Source organism: Limulus polyphemus, unplaced genomic scaffold (assembly GCF_000517525.1).
Source record: "Limulus polyphemus unplaced genomic scaffold, Limulus_polyphemus-2.1.2 Scaffold1245, whole genome shotgun sequence".
NCBI lineage: Eukaryota > Metazoa > Arthropoda > Merostomata > Xiphosura > Limulidae > Limulus > Limulus polyphemus.
The window spans coordinates 152501-172353 of record NW_013666855.1 but is presented as its reverse complement, the minus strand read 5'-3'; the positions used below and the strand labels follow the sequence as shown (position 1 = coordinate 172353).

Genomic DNA, 19853 nt, shown 5'->3' with positions numbered 1-19853 from the left:
ACTAATTCTACTCAAAAATAAATACTTACTCTTTCGTAACTTTCTCTTCTATCCTCCCAATCTATATCTCTATCCTTTGACTGGTCTCTAGTCTTACCATCTCTACGCTTGTCAGCCTCATTATCTTGGTCATAGCTTTTCCCAGTTCTGTCTCTCTCTCGGGAGAGTGAGCTAGGGTCTTTCTTATCACTTAAAAAAAATTAAATAATCACCAACTGTCTTTAATGTTATTTATTTGTGATTAGTAACATTTAACATTCTATTAATCTCACCAGTAAATTAGTTAATGATAGATAAGCAAGTCCATCAGTTGTGTGGGTGATGAGTTTTGTCAACAGGCAACTATTGTTTCAGCACTCCAAATACACATCACTTGGTAAACAAACAGAAAATTAAAAAATAAAATGAATGGTCAAAAACTAGCTTACTACACCTGAAAACCATTATATCTTCCACTGAAGTGTTATTACACTGTTTACATAAAAACTTGTATAAAAATGCATTTTGTAATAAAGCAAAACTCAAGTTAATTTACTCAAAAATTCTTTTATGTACAATTGTTCTTAAACAGAATACCAACCGTGAATGCTTCTGTGACGGCTGTGCTGAATCTTCATCATCACTAAAAACCAGCTTAGCACTGCAAAAGGATAAATCATATTATAAGAAACATTTTTTTAACTATTCAACACCCCAAATAAACCCTTTGTTGCCTTAAAGTGAAGAAAAATTGTTCTCTTTTTTGTAAATGTTCATATTTAAGTCTTATAAACAATTTTCCAAATTTGGTATCTTATAAGTATGCATATGCAACTGTATAAAAACACTTTTACCAGTTTCATGAAATTCTTAAGTATTAGTATATCTTCATGGTCATAAGCAAAATTGATGTTCTAAATCAAATATATCCTTAAACTATTTCAAGAACTCACTTATAATCAACTTCTCCTTGTGCTGCTGCCCATCCATCCTGGGAATCATTTTGCAAAATTTCATCAAACCCTTTAAGGTCTTTCTCAGTAATGATTGCTGCTGGTCGCTGATAAGCATCTTCTTCGGGTAAATGACGAGCTGGAGGTCGTACCCTACTAAATTTGATGGTAAAAACTGATCAATATACAAGAATAATTTTTGTTAACTTAAATAAAAACTATATTATAAAAAAATATTTAAGAACAATATGCTGTATGATTTATTAGTTTCAATATATATATTAGTATTTATGGTTAAGTTTTTTTGTTTTGTTTTGTACAACACAACAAAAACATTGCAGTTCAAAAAAAATTTCATTTCACTAGCAGATTATTTAATGATAGATAAGCAAATCCATCAGTTGTGTGGGTGATGAGTTTTGTCAACAAGCAACTATTGTTTCAGCACTCCAAATACAAAAACTAGCAGATCAATGTCCTTTTTAAATATTTTATCCAATAATTCAGAACCTTAGGTGAAGAGATTCTTATCTGACCCAACAGTCAAAAGCTTCAAATACAGTTTTGATGAAATAGTTTTATGCACAATTTATAATACACAACTATATATGGACAAATAAAATAGACTAGGGAGAGAGAGAGAGAAAAAATAAAAAAAGATTTATTTTTTGCAAACAAATTTCACATTACTAGGTACATACCTGTTTTCTGGATAAGGATATGGCTGCCTAGTCATTGGTGGCATTCCAGAATAGTTTGGAGTATAACCAGCAGGAAAGTTTCTGTTATACATCTAGGAAAGATAAAACATTGTACTATCTTGAGACAAACGTTTGAAGACGCTATCTACACTTTGAGCATTTTTTCTGGAAATCTTACTGACAACTAATGAATATTTCAATCTCCTACACTGGTAACAGTTTTTCTATGCCTATTGTGACAGGTTATATTTTGTACAAGATTTCTCTCCCTCATGAAGGTTGATGTAACATATGTTGCTGGTAAATCTATTAAATTCATGTTTCACACACTTTGGGAAGAATGAAAAACCCCAACTTTGAGCTTCCAACCGGTTATTCACATGTCATATACAGAAATAAGTGTACATAAGGGAATGTTTCCAAAAATGGAAAGAGGTGAGCAGGGCCACTGTGTTTGATTCAGTACATAAGTGATATCTCAGCAAATAGAAAAGATAGAAGGTTTGTATTTTATATTCTAGCTTGTCAATACTGGTAATTTGAGTTCTTAATTTGTATGAAACTATGGACAGTATTTTGACACCACAAGCCTCTAATTTGAACCAATGCTGCATTCAACATACCATGTGACACACAAAAATCAATGTTCAAGTTTTTTTTTAATATTTACTTTTAAATTAAGAAATTGAATAATGTATAATACTAAAATTTGAATTATCTTATAATCTAGTTTGATATCAAACTTACTGATATCAATTCATAAAATAGTAGTTCAACAAAAGCAATGACTTGGCCTTTGACCTGTGACCCGTCTTGTAACATTAACAATGAAGCTGAATGATATAACAACTTCTATGAAAAATTAATGGATTAACAAAAACAGAAAAAAAAAAGGATATGCAACTATTCACTGGCTGCTACAATATAATTTATGGTTTGGAAAACACATTTTGGTGAAAAATTCAATTTTTTCCTTTATGAAAAATGTACACAGAATAGTTTTTATCATACCAAGCCTTAACTTTTTAATTTATTAACAAAAATATCTGTTTTTGTAACACACCTACAGACACATTCACATTATACTTCAATGGAAGATGTATACATGCAAGAAACAGCTAAAATATCTTAGGATATTAAAAAGCTGACATGGTAACAAGAACTAAGTGTTTTAACACTGCTCTTTCATTAGAAAAGAATAAATATCCAATAATTCCAGCACTATAACTTTTATACACCCTGCCATACAATAAAATAAAAAACTATTCAATGTAGTAAGCATATATTTACAAACATACTACTTACATAAGGAGGCATTCCTCTAAACTGAGGTGGTGGTTGATGGAGAGCACCCATACTAGGGCCAGGAACGCCACTCCCAACACCAATACTTCCACCACTGTTGTTTGGTGGCAAAGCTTGTGAAGGTGGTAGAAATGTACGTGGTTCTCGCTGAATTTGAGGGGGTGGCGGTGTTGGTGTTTGTCCTTCTGGACTGGTCTGCTGACCGTTCACGCCACTGCCACTGCTCTGTGGCTGGTTTCCTGGTGAACCTACCTGTTGTGGTTTTTGAGTTCCTCTTCCCCAACTGCCCTCCGCTGGAAAAATATTACATGTAATTAAGTAAGAGGTATAGGAAACATGTACATTTAAATAAATAAAATAAAAAAACAAGAAAAAGCTTTATTCCTATAGCTTTAACAATTTCTCAGTATTTTCTAAATCCCTCTTCTATATTAACTAATCTCTTTGGCTTTATGATACTTTGTTTCATTTTCATATTTCCTCTCAAAAACCCATGAAGTTTGTACTTTTAATAAGCAAATTCTGTGGAAACAATTTAAAGATAGTTCACATGAAAACCAAACCTTGTACCTAATTAAGTTTATCAATAGCAAGTCAAAACTAAAAATCATATGATCATGCATTATATTTATACATACAACTCGTATTTGTGTAGAAAGCAGTAAATATTCTAAGATTATCTAGAAATAAAACCAAAATATGCTTATAAATTATGAAAAATATATAACATGAAGAAGTTAGTTTTACTTTTAACTGACTAGTATGCAATTTACTGAAAAGTGCCAATTTATTTATATATTTTACTTCAAGCACTCAAGAACCGACTAACCTGCAAGTGAAGACAGCTTTCAATAAAATTTCTTTTGGATGAATCATTTCAGTTATTACTATGAACAGCATTAGTGCATATGACTTATAAATGTTGTGGTCTTAGCATTTAAATCAGAATTCTGATTGATAGTGCCATAACAAAGAATACTAGCCATTATGCAAACATGGTAGTCCAACATTAAATACAAAAGCAGATAAAATTAGTTACACCCTTATGTACCTTTAACAACCACAAAAACATTCTGAAGACTTCACAGCATAATGTTGCTCTTACACAGCACATAAATGTTTTAAATTCTATTTAAGCAATTTCAAAAATAATTTTTAATGCAAAAATTTTTTCAATAAACTATTTATGAAAATAGATATGCTATACTAGTAGTAAATATGGTTGTTTAATTTCCTCAACAAGTAGAATACCTTACGCCACCACACACTTGCAGAATTTACAGTTGACAAGAAAGACACAAGATAGTTATATTAAACTATTTCTAATTTTTTAATAGAAGTTCTCAAATATTAAACAAACAAACAAAAATTTCAAGTTTCAAATTCTCAAAAAATTGTACACTTATCATGATGTTAAATTAGAAATACAATATGTAATACTACAGAAGCCCAATTATCACAATGGAGAGTCAAAGGCATTCTACTACAAGTATGTGCCATCAGAAAAGTGGGTGATGAGTTAAGTCAACACTGTTGCTCATTTAGTTATTTGTCATAAAAGATCATCATCTGGCACACAACCCTATTGATGCTAAATAAAGTGGAGGAATATACCACAGAATAAAAACTTGTCTACATCTCTGGATATATGAAAATAGCTACAAATTAATACACAAGTCTTTACATGCATATATCCAAGATAAAATAGAAATTACAAATTTCACTATTTCGCACATAAAAGATACAATATTGGCTACAAGTCTGACTTTCTTCACAAGTTCCTTAACCACAAGACAACAGTTTGTGAGATATAGTTGTTTCTTTTAACTGAAATAAAAACATAAGATATGTCACAAAATTCCTTTGTTTCGGTTTCTTAAACATGTACTCAGATCAGGTCAAAGTGCACGTCATGACCTTTTAGTTACATTCAAAATTTTTATTAAAAATTATTAAAAATGTATGTTGATAAATTTGCATCAAAATATTTATTATTCAAGTCTTATATTATCTAAATTTCCAAAAGGATATACTCAACCTTCTCTGTTTCACGACTTGTTGCCCTTTTAAAACCTCCTTTTATAGGTTCTATTCCCTAACATGGTGTTCAGAATACCCAACCAATAAGAAACAAATTGGAGACATTGACAGACCAAATATAAAATTAGAGCCTTCCACCTTCTCAATTTCCAAATATATAATTGTCACATCAGTGAAGCTACTCCCATCTTACCAAACCAAAATCTGAGAGAAAGGTGATTATCATGCAAATAATTAAAATATTTACCTTATAGCTCTATTTCATTTACATTATCTCAAACCTTTTGAATGAATATGAAGTTTGTTCTGTCAGCAAAACTTTATACATTCTCCTATTTTTCTCTATACTAACACTAATTGTAACAAAATCAACGTACAGTGAACAAGAAAAAACAAAAAAACAAGCAAAACAAAAGTAATACCTTTCTTTTTTTAAATGACTGCAGACTGTAACAGACATTTATGTCAATGAAAATAAATGACTTTCTTCAAGCATGGGAGGAATACAATCTCAGTAGTTCCAGAACACAAAGTAAAAATTGTGGATTCAAAAACAGTAATGCAATCCCATGCAAAAGAAAAGGAAAAAGTTTAAATGTGTTAAATAGTTGAAGAGGAAAAGTTTCAGCCGTACTGGAAGACTATTGGGTTGTCTTCAGTGTGGAAAATTGTGAGATGATCTGTAGTTAGAGCATTACAGCAAAAACTAACGCATTTACAAAATGGTGCTAAGATTTCCAGAGATAATTTGAGGAAACACAAACACATGAAAGATCACATCATTGCTACAGAAGCCCAAGCAATATAGCTTTGCAAAGAGTAATCCATCACTAATGTGTTTAGCAAAGAAACCTCCCCAAAATAATGAAGCAATCCAGGGTGTGATACTAATGAGGAGACACCTAGCGTATCATTCCGAGAATTTTGCAGGAAAAGTCAGCGTAGATCCCTGTCAAGCACACAGGGTGTATTAGCTCTGTGTATAAGGTGCTGTTATTGACCATTTACTAATTTCCAGTGCATAAAGAAATGGATGTGCTTCGTGATGTGCAATGCATTGTTTAACCTTTCTTCCATTCAGTGTATCAACTTATGTAAATAAATGAGAAACAACCAGAGATTGTTTTATCTGATGATATTATATTACATGGTGAATAATGTTTTGCATTTTGTGTTGAAAGAAAAAGTACAGGGTCGTAATTGTAAGCATACTTACAAATCAATCAGAAGATTGTTGTTGTGAATAACGTGGTCTGGGTGGTGTTATTTTTAATTTCTCAGCAATCAGTTTTCCATGATCACAAAATTTGACTAATTCTACTGATTTCGATCGTTGCATGATTTTGCAGTAATCAGCCAGTTCAGATTGCTGAACCGATTAATGGCAAAACTGCTTAAAATATAAAAACCTAAAACGGGTAATTCAAAGCAAAGACAAGTCATGACAAAGAAGTGAAGATTGAGAATATATTTTAAATTTTCCTTTTGAAGGTAAAAAAATTAAAACAGATAATATCAAAATCTGATTTATAAGCTACTTCTTGATACCAAGCTTACTGATACACTGATAGTAAAATTATTTAATTCCATTTTTAATATAACTATAAAAAGATCATGCCATGCACACTAACTCTCCCATGTGCTTAACGTTAAAAAGCCTTCTAATGTTTACCAAAAAGTTGCCAACTTTTATGAAGATACATATGGTGAATTCAGAAGTCTAGTAAACATTACCATGTATAGTTTCACAGAAGTGGAGTTAGTCCAATAGTTCAAACCCATTGACATAGTATTAATTGGATCTCTAACAAAGTCACATACAGATCACACTGATCATTTTATGTGGTTTTAGTATTAAAAAAATAACCTACAAGTTAAACTTACTTTGTGGTCTGAGACTTGGGCCTGGCCCGTACTGGGTATCTACGTTGGATTGCTGGCTCCCTTCGGTTCGTACATCTCCACCAGCTAACTTGGGGAATTCCTGAGGAAAAAATGGCGACTGCTGGCCCAAGAAGGTCTTTTCTGGACCACCAGCCTCTTGGTTTTGTGTCACGCTGTGCCACATTTTGTTTGCTCCTGTTGTTGAACTTGGTACTGTAGGCTTCAGTTAAAAAGATACTTACATTAATTACGTCTACACATGCACAAAAACAAACATTAACTTTCAGGTTAACACTAGAATATTTTAAGCACCCACACAATATGAAAAACACAAGTAAATAAAGCAAAATAGGCCGTATTTTCTTAATAACCAGCCTCCTACTCAAATAGTACAGTATTCATCAAGTCATGATATATACAAGCAAAAATCATAAAATAAAATGTTAGTAACAGTAGCAAATAGCCTTAATAGGTTTGCATTAACAAAGATGGGGCATGCAAGTGTGGTGGCAAAATTATGATTACTTGAATAACTGGAATAATCAAAGACAGTAATAATTGGATACACTAATTTCAATTAGTTGATTTGCATGAAATTATTTAAGTTACTTCTACTTTTGATTAACATATTAATTTATGACATTAAGTGATGTAATTACTGCTCATAGGTAATCAATTATATCATCCAACTCTACTAAACAAACATTATTATTGCAATCATGATAGAACTGATATCTTGCTCCTATCTCTGTGACAAACTCACTTGAAGTAATATCATAAGAATATGTATGGCAAGATTTTTAGTATTTCTTTTCTCACACTTAAGATTGAGAAAAATGCATGTAAATTAAATATATCAAAATTGGGATTTCATATTTTCATGTAGTTAAAATCTAAATCCTCAAACAGAATTCAAAATTGAGGATAATGTTTGACCTTTAAAACCAAGGCTTTGAACTGAATAAGACAGACTATGAATTCCTGTTTGGGTGTGGTGAGGTGCTTTTATAAATACTGTATCATAAGAAAAGGTATTAAATTATTTTAAGCTATCAGCCTATAATAATTATTAAAAATCCTAATTTTACCTTTTGAGAAGTAGGTCCCTGCGATGGCAAAGAAGGTGACTGTGAGTGTTGTGATGGTTGCTGTGTCCCACTAAGGAGTATTTTAAATACATAAAAATATACTCAGAAAATAGCCAAAAAAATAATTTTTTTTTTTTACATGAGATAATACATAATATAAAGGTTTTAGACTTGCCTTTATCATTACAAGGTTCACATTGATTTTTAAGATACTTTTAGCAGTTACAAAAATTAAGATGTGAATTCACTGCTCTCTAGCATTGTAAATTTTAAAGATAACATTATTTTTCATACATAAATTAATTTTCTTGAAAACAATTTTAAAAAATAATTTGATCAATGCAGAGAAACTTACAACTCACAAAAGTATAAACTGATTGGTTTGAAACATGTTGGGTAGCTTTAACTCTGAACACAAAGAAAATGTTTCGGTACTTTATACAACATAATGAATACTACTAAAGTAAATTTCTGATAAAACAAAATGTAGAATTTTAACCCTAAAATTAACAATGAAGTTGATAACCATTGCCTTTTTTAAAGATTTTTTTACTGTTTATTGCTTGTGGGAATACTGGTATACAAATAATCCCACTAATTACTGCTGAGGTTCCATATGTATTTTACAATGAGTAAGTTCAGTTTATTGGTGTCACAACAGGCAAAGACAAAGTTACTCAATATAATGCAATATGTGGACACCAATTTCAGGGTTAACTCTATAACACTACTGTAAATGATGCACCTAAAATTCAAGGAAACAGAAATAAAAAATTCAGACAAATTTATAAACTAAGAATGTTTTGAATTCATTAGAAAATTAATCAACATAATCTCAATGTTTGGAGAGTGTGTACAAGTTAACAATATAAAAACCAATTATACACTCCACTGATGATATACTACTTTGTGTGTTAGCAACAGTGAGAATCAGATATCAGTAATAATAGTTCCATAATAAAGTGATATACAAGACCCCCTTCACTAAATCGTTTTATTTATAAGAATGTCATAATTATCACTTTATGTATTCTTAGTATTAAACTACCCAAGTTATGATTTAGGTGAATGAATTTATAAAAATTCTGGTTAAACTTGGTTTTTGACAGTTGAAACAAATCTATGATTATACTACATTTCTAATTTTTGTACTCATTGCAATAAGAAAGAAATAAGACACACATGACCATCACTGATAAAACATGAAGAAACAAATAAATAGAATGATTAACACTTAAGACTATGTGTTGTTGTCTTCATGAATTTTAACTTTCAACTTCTGAAACTAGAACACTACATTTAAAAATTTTAAGTATGATTATATATTATTAAAAATTAAAATTAAAGTGTAGAAAATGATCTCAGTCATTCATTCTACACATGTACTGGAAATAAGTTTCAACCATAATGATTTTCAATGACAGCACATGGTTTATTTACCAGTAAAATGTGTATGTGGACATATTTTTTAGTAAAAATTACAAAATGTTCTATTTAATAAATCATAATTTTAACATTTCCTATAATAAAAATAAAAAAAATTAAAAACCTGTTTTGCTCAATACCACACGCACACATGGTTTTATACTTCTCAATTACACATGAAATTAATATAGGTATTTAACATGAATTTAGACATTTTAATAAGCTTTACTCAGGTGCTAAGAACATTAACACATCTTAGAAAAAGGCTTGAATCAGGCCCTCAGATGTTTTTACAAATTAAATTTCAATCATTTTTATACCACAATTCAATAATAACTTTATGCATATGTGAACATATGAAAAATACAACAATTAAAAAGAAGAAACAATTACCCATTTTCTTCTTTCCCTTTTTCTTTCCCAGAAGCACCCCATCCTTGACCACCAGTAGGAACAAGACTAATGTTAGGATTATTTCCACTATTTTCACTTTTTAGACTTGGTAGATTAGCTGGAGGTGGCATACGACGCCCAGAGGCAATTTTACCCAACGACTGTAAGCCATGTTTGGGTGCAGCTACAAGAAGCAATGTGCAAGAATTTCAAAATAAAAAACAAAAACATTATGCATCACAATACTAACAGAACTTCCATAAAGGCAGTAGATTAAAATCTAAAGGGACATTCATGTGAAGATGCACATGTATGGAACTAGCACTTAACTTTAGTGTTAAACAACTTACTGTTATGTGCATGGAAAATTGCAATATTCAAAACTTAAAAAACCTTAACTAAAAGCTGGCTGTTATAAACTTACAAAAATTAGATTTAAATTTACCATTAACAGTTATTTCATAATTTATAAGACAAATAGACTATTCAAATTTCTTTCAATGACAAATGTCATGTGGCATAAAAATTATCATTCTAAATAGTTAAATTCACCCTGATAAAATTATGAAAAAAACTTTCAATACTACAAACTACTTAAGAAATGATTAATCAAAATATTTCAAATTTAATTTTTTTAAATTAAGATACATTTTTTTCACAGAACTTGTTCAACATGTTAAAACCAGAATATAACCCCCCTCATCTGCTTTTAAATGTTATGCAAAAAATGACATTTAGATGTAATTTTATGTTTTCTTTTTAAAGTAGCAATGAAGAAATTTACTTTTAAGAAAAGGTACAACTTAAAAAAATTAAAGCTCAAAATTATAAAATACATTAATCTTTTTTTGAACAAAGGCATTTTCACCAGGAAACATAATAGATATAAATGAAATATTGCCTGGAAATGTACATATTTTCATACACTGAAGAAATATTAATCAAAAGCATTCAAACAAGCTGTATATAGTTACTGAATAGCAGGTGTAGAAAACTTGCACAACATGGGGTTATAGAATAGACACTAAGAGGGAAAGTTCTTATATAACAAAGCAGTGTTTTATAATTAAACTATTAATTTGACAAACTACTGAACGACCCACTCCAACATTTTTGTGGTTTACATAAGAATAGCTGCATGTCTATGCAACATTAATGCAAAAAAACAAATGTACAGACAAAATTTTACAAATTATTTACTTCACTCATTTTGTGAAAAGATTTTATGCTTTAAGATTTAAATCTGAGGTTCATATACACTGAATTTATCTTTGTAGGTCAAAGAGCACATGTCACGACCTTCTTTAGTTACACTCAAAATCTAAACTTATCAACATCTGCCACACGAGCCAGCCCATATCTTAATGTAGATTTAAAAAAAAAGAAAACATCTGGCACTATTTGAGGTTTAGGTTGCTGGACGAAATCCATGATCGGAACAAGACCAAGAGAGCCAACATGAAGTTAACTTGTAAATGTAAAGTAAAACTATGTAGCAATGAAACATGTTTGAAATGTTCTAGATGTGGTTGTGAATGTGATGGTTTAAGTGGGTCCAGGTCAGATTACTGACAGTATAACATAAAAAAAACTGGCATAATATCATCATTATCTTCATAAAGGGGGATTGGAATCATATTCAAGAAACCATTAGTTTCAATATTTTGTGAAACCAACAGCACAGTAAAGCCCAAAGTTATAATGCTGAAGTTGAAATAGATGCACAATGCATTACATGATTTCACAATTGATTCTCAAATTAAAAATGCCATTTCTCCATTGAAAAGTAAATATAAGAAGGATGGTATTATGCCCAATATAATATCACCATAGTATAATCCATATAGATTTCATCATGCCATATTTTCATTAATATTTAGTTTTTATTTATTTTAGAAGTTGTGCCATGCTTCATTCATCAAGATCAATGGAAACAATCCTAAATCACCGGCTTCTGGAACGACCCCCTGTCAACCATCCTAAGCCAGGTACTAAAAGATACTGGGCTGGCTCATGTTGCAGATGTTAATAACACTTGATTTCATATCGTAGTTTATAATTAAGTTTTAACCTAGGTTTTCAAAGAAGATATTTAAATAATTTTTTAATCTGTATATCATATAACACTCCTTAATTCCTAATTGACTATTTTAGATTTTATTTCTACCCCTATATGACCAAAGTTTTACACAAATTACACACTTATGGTATAGATATTGCTGAAACAATGTAAATTTATCTATATCATCCAGACTTCTCACTTTAGTGAGATATAAACCAGAAAGTCCACCTCACTTGCCCCACTATCACATTCTGTCCTTCAATAAATCTCAGACATTTGCTACTGGATTATTTGCAACTAACAAAGAAAATTTTTATTTTACTGACTTCCTATAAGGATAGCTTGTTTTAACAATAAATTGAGTTATTCAGCCTACAGTCTCATTGTTACTTTTGCTGAGGTCACCTTGACCAGTTAATGAAATGTTAACTAACTTACAGCCAAGGGATATATATAAATAAAAGCTATAAAAAGTACTACCGACAACCCTGCCAAAAAGTAAGGTTACCTTTTGTCAAGACTTCAAGAGCAAATAATTGAAAAAGTACAAGTCTCACACATAAGTACTTTTTCCTTATCTGAAAATATATTTCAGATAGATATCTATGTCTCACTGAGAGCTATTACCTTACATGCAACTGCTATGAAATTTCCTGCACATGCCACAAGCCTTGAACAAACTCCCATTTTCTAATTTTAATTTCATAACCACTAAAAACCTTATAAATGACTATCAAAAGCTTTTTAGTAAACTTTAATGTTATTTTCTCTATCATAACTATACAAATTCAGTTAATTTGAGAGACCTTGTAACCACTACACAAAATATGCAATAAACAAATTTCTTTTTTCCTTCTAAAATATGTGCACATTGTAACATACAATTACACAACATTTACTTTGACAGCCTAAGCTAATAAGGTTTTTCCTTCTTATATTTACAGTTAAACTTAGAACCTCTCAGGCTACAGTAATAGCTATTTATTACACCAGGCAGCTTTGTGTGAATTACAGATTCAGTTACAAGCATTCTCATGCAAAATTACACAACCATACTCGAGCTTGAAGCATGCTATCATTGATCACAAGTTTATAATTTATTTCATTTAAAATTATTTGCGATAACTTCCTAATTTCTACATTTTAGTTAATTTTATATCAACAAATAAAAAACAAAAACAAAAAAAATAGAAATTTAGTATTTTCATTTTCAATAGTTGTCTTCAAGATACTCTCTCATACAATCCACGTCAACATCAAAACATAATCCTAATTAAACATATCATTAAGGTGGTCTCTATTGTTTGTTAATTCAATTATCCAATCCAGAATATGAATCATTTTTATACAAATAAAATAAAATGTTCTGCAACTTACATAATTTACCTGGGTTTCTAATTAAGATAGAAATAGCTTAAAACAATTCCCATTCAAAAGTGGCATACAAAGAAAATGACATCACCATGTTCATTAAGATCCATTTAGCTCAAGGCCTATATACCTTGTAGCAGTTTGTTAATTGAAATCTTCACTTTCTATTGGTTATAAATAATACAATAGCAAATAGAGAATTTATGACACAATTTGAAGGCAAGATGCTCTGTGGGAGGTGTGGCGTGGCTTTTACTTTATTGTTTATGTCTGTAACGCAAAAAGCTATCTTGCTACAAGTTCACAGTATAGTTCAGGATACATATATTGTAAGTCAAAATTCTACAGAAATTTACAATGCCTCAAATGAACAAGCAGAAAATGTTAAATTGGGAAGTTTGGACTAATGAAGTGTTATGTGGTATAAAAACAATAAAAGTTTGACATTTATTCATATGTATATTAGTGTTTTCACTGGATGTCCAGTTTGGTACCCACCTGTCACGACTTTTACCTGGTTTAAATTTACTACCCCATTTTTAAAAGTTATGCAAAATTTAAGTCCAAGTAAAATACACAGAACTGCAGACAAGCTATTATTTTAGAGAGTAAACGGTAAGCAAAAATCAGAAACAAGCAAAAAAAGTCATGACACAGAGTGAAGATGAAAGTGGAAACAATCATAGTGATAGACACATTAAATTCTAGTGGCAGGCCAGCAACATTGTTTAGAAAGTCATTGATCTTTTAAGTTTAACAGTGTACAAAAATTCTTGTGTACCTTGTAAATCAAGTTATTCAACTGTTCATTTTTCTCTCAAAATTTGCTTATACCATATCAACTTTTTACCTCCTCCATTGACAATGATGAATATAGGAGACAAAGAATCAATTATGTAAGCAGAAAATTTTGAATAGTCCATTTGAAATTTTTTTTGTTAAACGATTATCGGCCAATTTACTACATGGAGTCAGTTAGTGGTTACCACCACTTTGTAGAACGATCGACCTTTTAGGACAGAAATTAGGCTTGTCACTCACAGGAAACTTTCAAACCAGATGAATGTGTGATTTGCAAAAGTAAATACTGTAAATTATTGTATCAGCATAGATTTAACCTTCCAAAAGTTTACATTTTTGTGTAACTAGTTTAACTTGTTTCCACTAGCTGCATCTCATCATACTTCGAGGTATTAGGATGTGACAATTGTTGCCGTAGAATCGTTTCACTTAACTACAATTTAAGTGAGAAATTCACACAATAATCTTAATGGGAATTTTCAAAGTTTTGTCATTGAAATATTTGTTTGTTTTTTGAATTTCGCACAAAGCTTCACGAGGACTATCTGCGCTAGCCGTCTCTAATTTAGCAGTGTAAGACTAGAGGGAAGGCAGCTAGTCATCACCACCCACCGCCAACTCTTCGGCTACTCTTTTACCAAAGAATAGTGGGATTGACCGTCACATTATAACGCCCCCATGGTGAAAATGGCAAGCATGTTAGGTGCGACGGGGGATTTGAACCCGCGACCCGCAGATTACGAGTCGAGCGCCCTAACCACCTGCCCATGCCGGGCCTATGTTGAAATATTTGAGGTAAGTTCTACCCATCAATTGTGTTAACTTCTATGATAGCACAGGTGCACTCAACGGTCTTGTAATCTCTCAATGTGTGTTATACGACAGGCAGCTGTAGATGCCATAACACGTACATACAACCAAGTGTCATTGTCATATACGAGTATTGCCTTCGCAGCAAGGGGTATTGTGTAATGACAGTCAGCCAGGGTGAATGAACCAGTAAAGATTACTTTGTTTCATTACCAGTTACCAATAAGTTTATAGTATCCAATCGAAGTAACAGTTGGAAGCTTTATACTTTTATACTAATTCCATGATGACTAAATTGGTGCTCATTACTAATTGGTGACAAGTTAAAAATTCAAGATGTTTGTTTGAATGTTTCAGTATCTTATGCAGAATAGTGAGAATACATACAGTAGCCTATACTATAGTATTTATGATAGCTGCAAAAAAGTTTGAAGGTTAACATTTTCATCTTTCATTTATAATTATATCATTTATTGTTTTCTTTTACTTTTCCATCCAAACATTCATAACTTTATTATTGGCAGTTTTAGATAAGCAACTGCTACAAAAAATAAAGACAACACTGCACATGAAGTAAACTTAAACTTTGTGACATAATGGGTCACATCGTCTTGTCTTCTGCACGTTAGAAACTGTTGTGTTGATAGTGGTCAGAAATTTTCGGGCTCTCGGATACCCACTTGAATAACCTATCTGGGTAGGATTTTTGGTACCCATTCAAACACTAATGTATATATATTTACACACACACACACACACTTAAAAATAAGAAATTAAAACTTATATAACATAATAAAAAATTATAATAAAGTATAAAACAACATTTTAATGCCAAGTTTATTGGTATATATTGATAATATGGTTTAATAAAATTTTGAATAGAACTCTAAAAGAATTTGACATGCATACTTAGAGCTATAATAATTCTCTTTGGTTCTTCATATGAACTATGGGATATCAACTTTCAACTTACATGCAAAAAAATTAAAAATCTACTTGGTGGGCAGCATTATAAGTCATTCAGTAAATTTAAACTTTCTTTCTATTGGTTATAAATGATATACTAGCTAACAGAATTGTTGACAATTTCTGAAAGAGGATATGACAGAAGGACATGGCAAATGGGTTAGACTGTGGTTTATATATATGTAAACAAAGATGTATGGCTATAAAAATTAAACTATGCCTTAGTAATAACTATACTATAAAGAGTAATTTAAATAAAACAAGACATTAGAGAAGTGATGAAAAACTGAAAATGGGCAAATTGAAGTGAAGAAATGTTGCATAAAACAGACATGGGAGACAATTTATTTTCTTTTGAAATTAAAACAGTATCAAAAACTTGATTTATTAGCTACATTTTTATGCCAAGTTTATTCATATACATGGATAATATAGTTTAAATTTTAAATGCAACTATGTAAAACGTTGTTACATGTGCACTTTGACCTACTACAATTGAGGGTTAAGTGGAAATACAAGACATCAAAATATTTCTTTCATTTTTAATTACAATTACTTACTTTAATTTGAAGTTTTTTCAGATAGTGATTTTTGATAAAAGAAATACCACAAAACTGAAAATAATGATAACTATCGTCATAATCTACTTTTTAAAGAAATACATTATCACTTACCAGACGTTTTGGGGTTTTCAAGACTCTTTCCTTTGTACAAATTATTTATATCTAAAGCCACATACTTCGACTTTCCTTTCTCCCCCTTGGTAGATAGCCCCGGAACTGTAGACATGCTGATGAGGAGAAGTCATTGAGTATTTTGCTGCACTGTACCCAGGGAACACTTTGCTCCCTAGAAAACATACAAATATTCAGGTGTCTAGTAGTTATTTGATAGCTAACCAAAAAAACAAGCAGAACATAATTTTTAAACTTTCATGTTTATCACAAATTTGATTTGAGTCTCATACTTAAAGGGTAAAACTGTACCTACCTCCCTATCCACACACATATACATACACTACTTTTGATTAGCTGATTATTTTCATGACAATGATTTAACTAACTATAATTTTAATTACTAGATAACTGAAATAATCACAAACAATAATTTGAATTAATTTATTTTAAATGACAAAGCAATTTAATCAAGTTTTATTACTGGATAGTTAAAGTAATAAAAAAAACAGTAACAATCAGAAACAGTAGTTGATTGTTCTACTTTAAACTAATTGATGCCCATAGGTAATCAATTATATTGATTAATCTAAGTGTGATGGAAAGAAAAAGAACAACACTCCGTATAATTATTACACTAGCAATAATTGTCTACAAAAACCCTTTTCCCAACAAACCAAGAGTACTAGAGTTGAGGGTTTAGTAGCATTTTCTAATCAATAGGCAGACTCAATCAATTATACAGCCACCATCCCTCCATTGCTGCTCATAGGTAAGTAATTAAAATGCCCAGCTCTTGTGGGCACAAATAAACTGCTGAGAAAATACTCAAGGATCATGGAAGTAAGAAGACTGTAGCATTTCTTGATGCTGTAACAATGTCAACAACATGAACAAGACTTGGTAACTACTACAAAGAGAAATACCCTAACCACTCCATAGTTGAATAGCTCCATGTCATGAACCTTCAATTAAGCAACACCATGAATCTAATTATATGCTTCACAATCAATACACAATGCACAGATAATATAAATCAAATCCTAGGTTCTTCTCAACATGTTGTTCACCAATAAACTAAAGAAATAACTCAAGTCTTCTTAAAACTGGCTGATAGTGAAAATACTGAGACTTATCACTTCCAAACAACATTTGCCTTCTACATTCTAGAAATTTCTGAAGAGGCTATGCCTATAATGAATAATGGTCAAGTCTTGAATTACGAAGGGCATCATTTCCTGGGCAAGTTGAGAGAATGGCTCAGCTTTCAAAACATCATGAAAGATGGACCACCATTCTTGAATCAGATACCAACACGTTTTAAATAATCTCAAAAAGCTAAATTATTCACTTCCACACTTTCCAACCATGGAAAGAAGAAAACTCTTATCCTTCTCGCTAAGGGTAGGTCAAAGTGCGCATGTCACAACATTTTAAGAGTTACATTCAAAATTTAAGTGGAACTACATGTAATAAATCAAATCATCATATACATTTTAAATTCTTAATTTCATAAGGAAATATTTCTAAAAATCCTCAATTTGTTACAGAGCTATCAAAGAGAAAATCAGACCCCTCCTGCCACATCCTCTCTTTCACAATTGGTTGATAGTTCTCTCTTAAGTTTCATTATATATTATTTATAACCAATAGAAAGTCACGGTTTTCATCTATCAAATGGCATTTTATATAACATTGTGTTCTGAACAGATAACCGTCTATGTTACTCGGAGTAGCTATTTCATTCCCATGGGAAAGTTAACGACTAGCTTGGATGAATTTGTAATGGCTCTTATCTCATAGTTGGAAAGCCAGGAAAAGTTTTAGAAGTGAATTTGTCTACTTATTGCATGTTATTAGTCTATATTCTTTGGTGTATTACTTACATAAATAAAAATTAAGTGCTTTACCATAATCACTTAAATAAAATCAGGCTTAACTCTACTCGACAATTGAGGACAAGAAAAAAGAAGATTGGGTAAGTACTTTATTTTCTGTTTTTCATATTTATTCTTTATTTATTATTATAAAAGTAACTAAACTTAAAAGTATGGATCTTTTTAAATTATTTAAGAGTAAAATAAGTAATAATAATAATAATATAATTAAAATTGTTCACAAAGCATGCACATGAGCAGCTTGTGGGTAATGTAATTTGAAAACATAATGTGAGTTGCACATTCCCCGAGTGATTTACAACTTATAATGGCACAGATAGCAGTTAGACACTGTTCATATGGCAATAAAACAATAAAATTGAATTATAAATACACGTATAATGTTATAAACTTAGAGCTACTTAGGATAAATGAATGTAGTTTCAGGTTACAAGTTGAAGTCATACTAGAAAGAAAAGAAGGTTAATTTAGGTTTATTTAGATTTTTTCTGGTGGTTATAAGGTCAGTCGAATTGACCGATCCAGTTTTGAGATTAGGGTCGAGAAAATAACAAACTATAAAGATTTATTGAAAAAAAAAATGGTTGAAATGCATTTAGGAGGTTTTAGGGATTACACAATGAAAATCTGAGATTTTTGAGATGGTGAAAAGTATTTTTAATTTTAACATGAAAATTACTTTGCACACGGACTATTCAAAACAAATACTCAATATATTCATGGACAAAACTTTATTTTATTAAAAGTACTTCACAAAAAAATATGACATTTTGTAAGTGAAAGACTTGTAATATTATCTGCAAGACTGCCAAATTTTGTGAAAATATACCCAATATACAGAGAGTTATAAGTATTAAATTGACGTCAACTTTAAAAGAGTACAGAAGGTCATGTGACTGTCAAATCGACCAACCACGTGTCAAAAGGATTAATATCAAAATCACTTTGCACTCAGATTATTGAATATTGACTCCATATATTCAACGTTTTACAAAAATATGTAATTAAAAAGTGATTTTTGTGTACAAGATTTGTACGTTTACTGAAAGCTGCCAAATAACATGAAAATACACAAAGCCTTTTTCAAAATATTCGGGCAGCAAATTCATTTTGTTGCTAGATTTCAAACGATAAGGTAATGTTTTAGTGAGCTTCAAATTCTGTGGAATTCTGTGGTCTTGATTTAGCAATTGATGAATTTTGGTTATTTTAAAATGTATATATAAAACGTATGTTTCACATCCTCCATGTGCAAAATTTGATAAATCTCAGCAACCTACAATAAGCAGTAAACAAGTACAAGGTTCATAACTGGAAAGATAATTGTTTGCTATACTTTTTTTTTTATTATTTACTGTTTATGTTTTGAGAAAAATAAGAACTTACCTGTAAATAGTAATAGTGTGTGCATATATATATATAAAATGTACTATAACTGAAATGACTATTTTACAAAATACTAGTCCACCAAAACACACACTTTGTAAAGGTCAGTTTTATATT

At 30.7% G+C, this 19853-nt stretch overlaps 1 protein-coding gene across 9 annotated transcripts in view; it reads right to left on the bottom strand.

Annotated features, from left to right (window-relative positions):
- Nucleotides 1–19853, bottom strand: part of LOC106462773 (protein PRRC2C-like) — an 88546-nt gene that overhangs the window by 58417 nt on the left and 10276 nt on the right. For 8 of the 9 annotated variants that reach the window (XM_013922725.2, XM_013922726.2, XM_013922730.2 and 5 more), the window contains exons 2-10: nt 16453–16627; nt 9769–9952; nt 7951–8020; nt 6863–7082; nt 2939–3231; nt 1634–1725; nt 933–1088; nt 581–640; nt 30–189 (exon numbers count right to left, since the gene is read on the bottom strand). In XM_013922725.2, the coding sequence (XP_013778179.1) occupies nt 30–189; nt 581–640; nt 933–1088; nt 1634–1725; nt 2939–3231; nt 6863–7082; nt 7951–8020; nt 9769–9952; nt 16453–16567 (1350 nt within the window). In that variant the 5' untranslated portion in view covers nt 16568–16627. The remainder of the gene's footprint in view (nt 1–29; nt 190–580; nt 641–932; nt 1089–1633; nt 1726–2938; nt 3232–6862; nt 7083–7950; nt 8021–9768; nt 9953–16452; nt 16628–19853) is intronic. The other variant, XM_022390104.1, reaches the window with a different exon arrangement.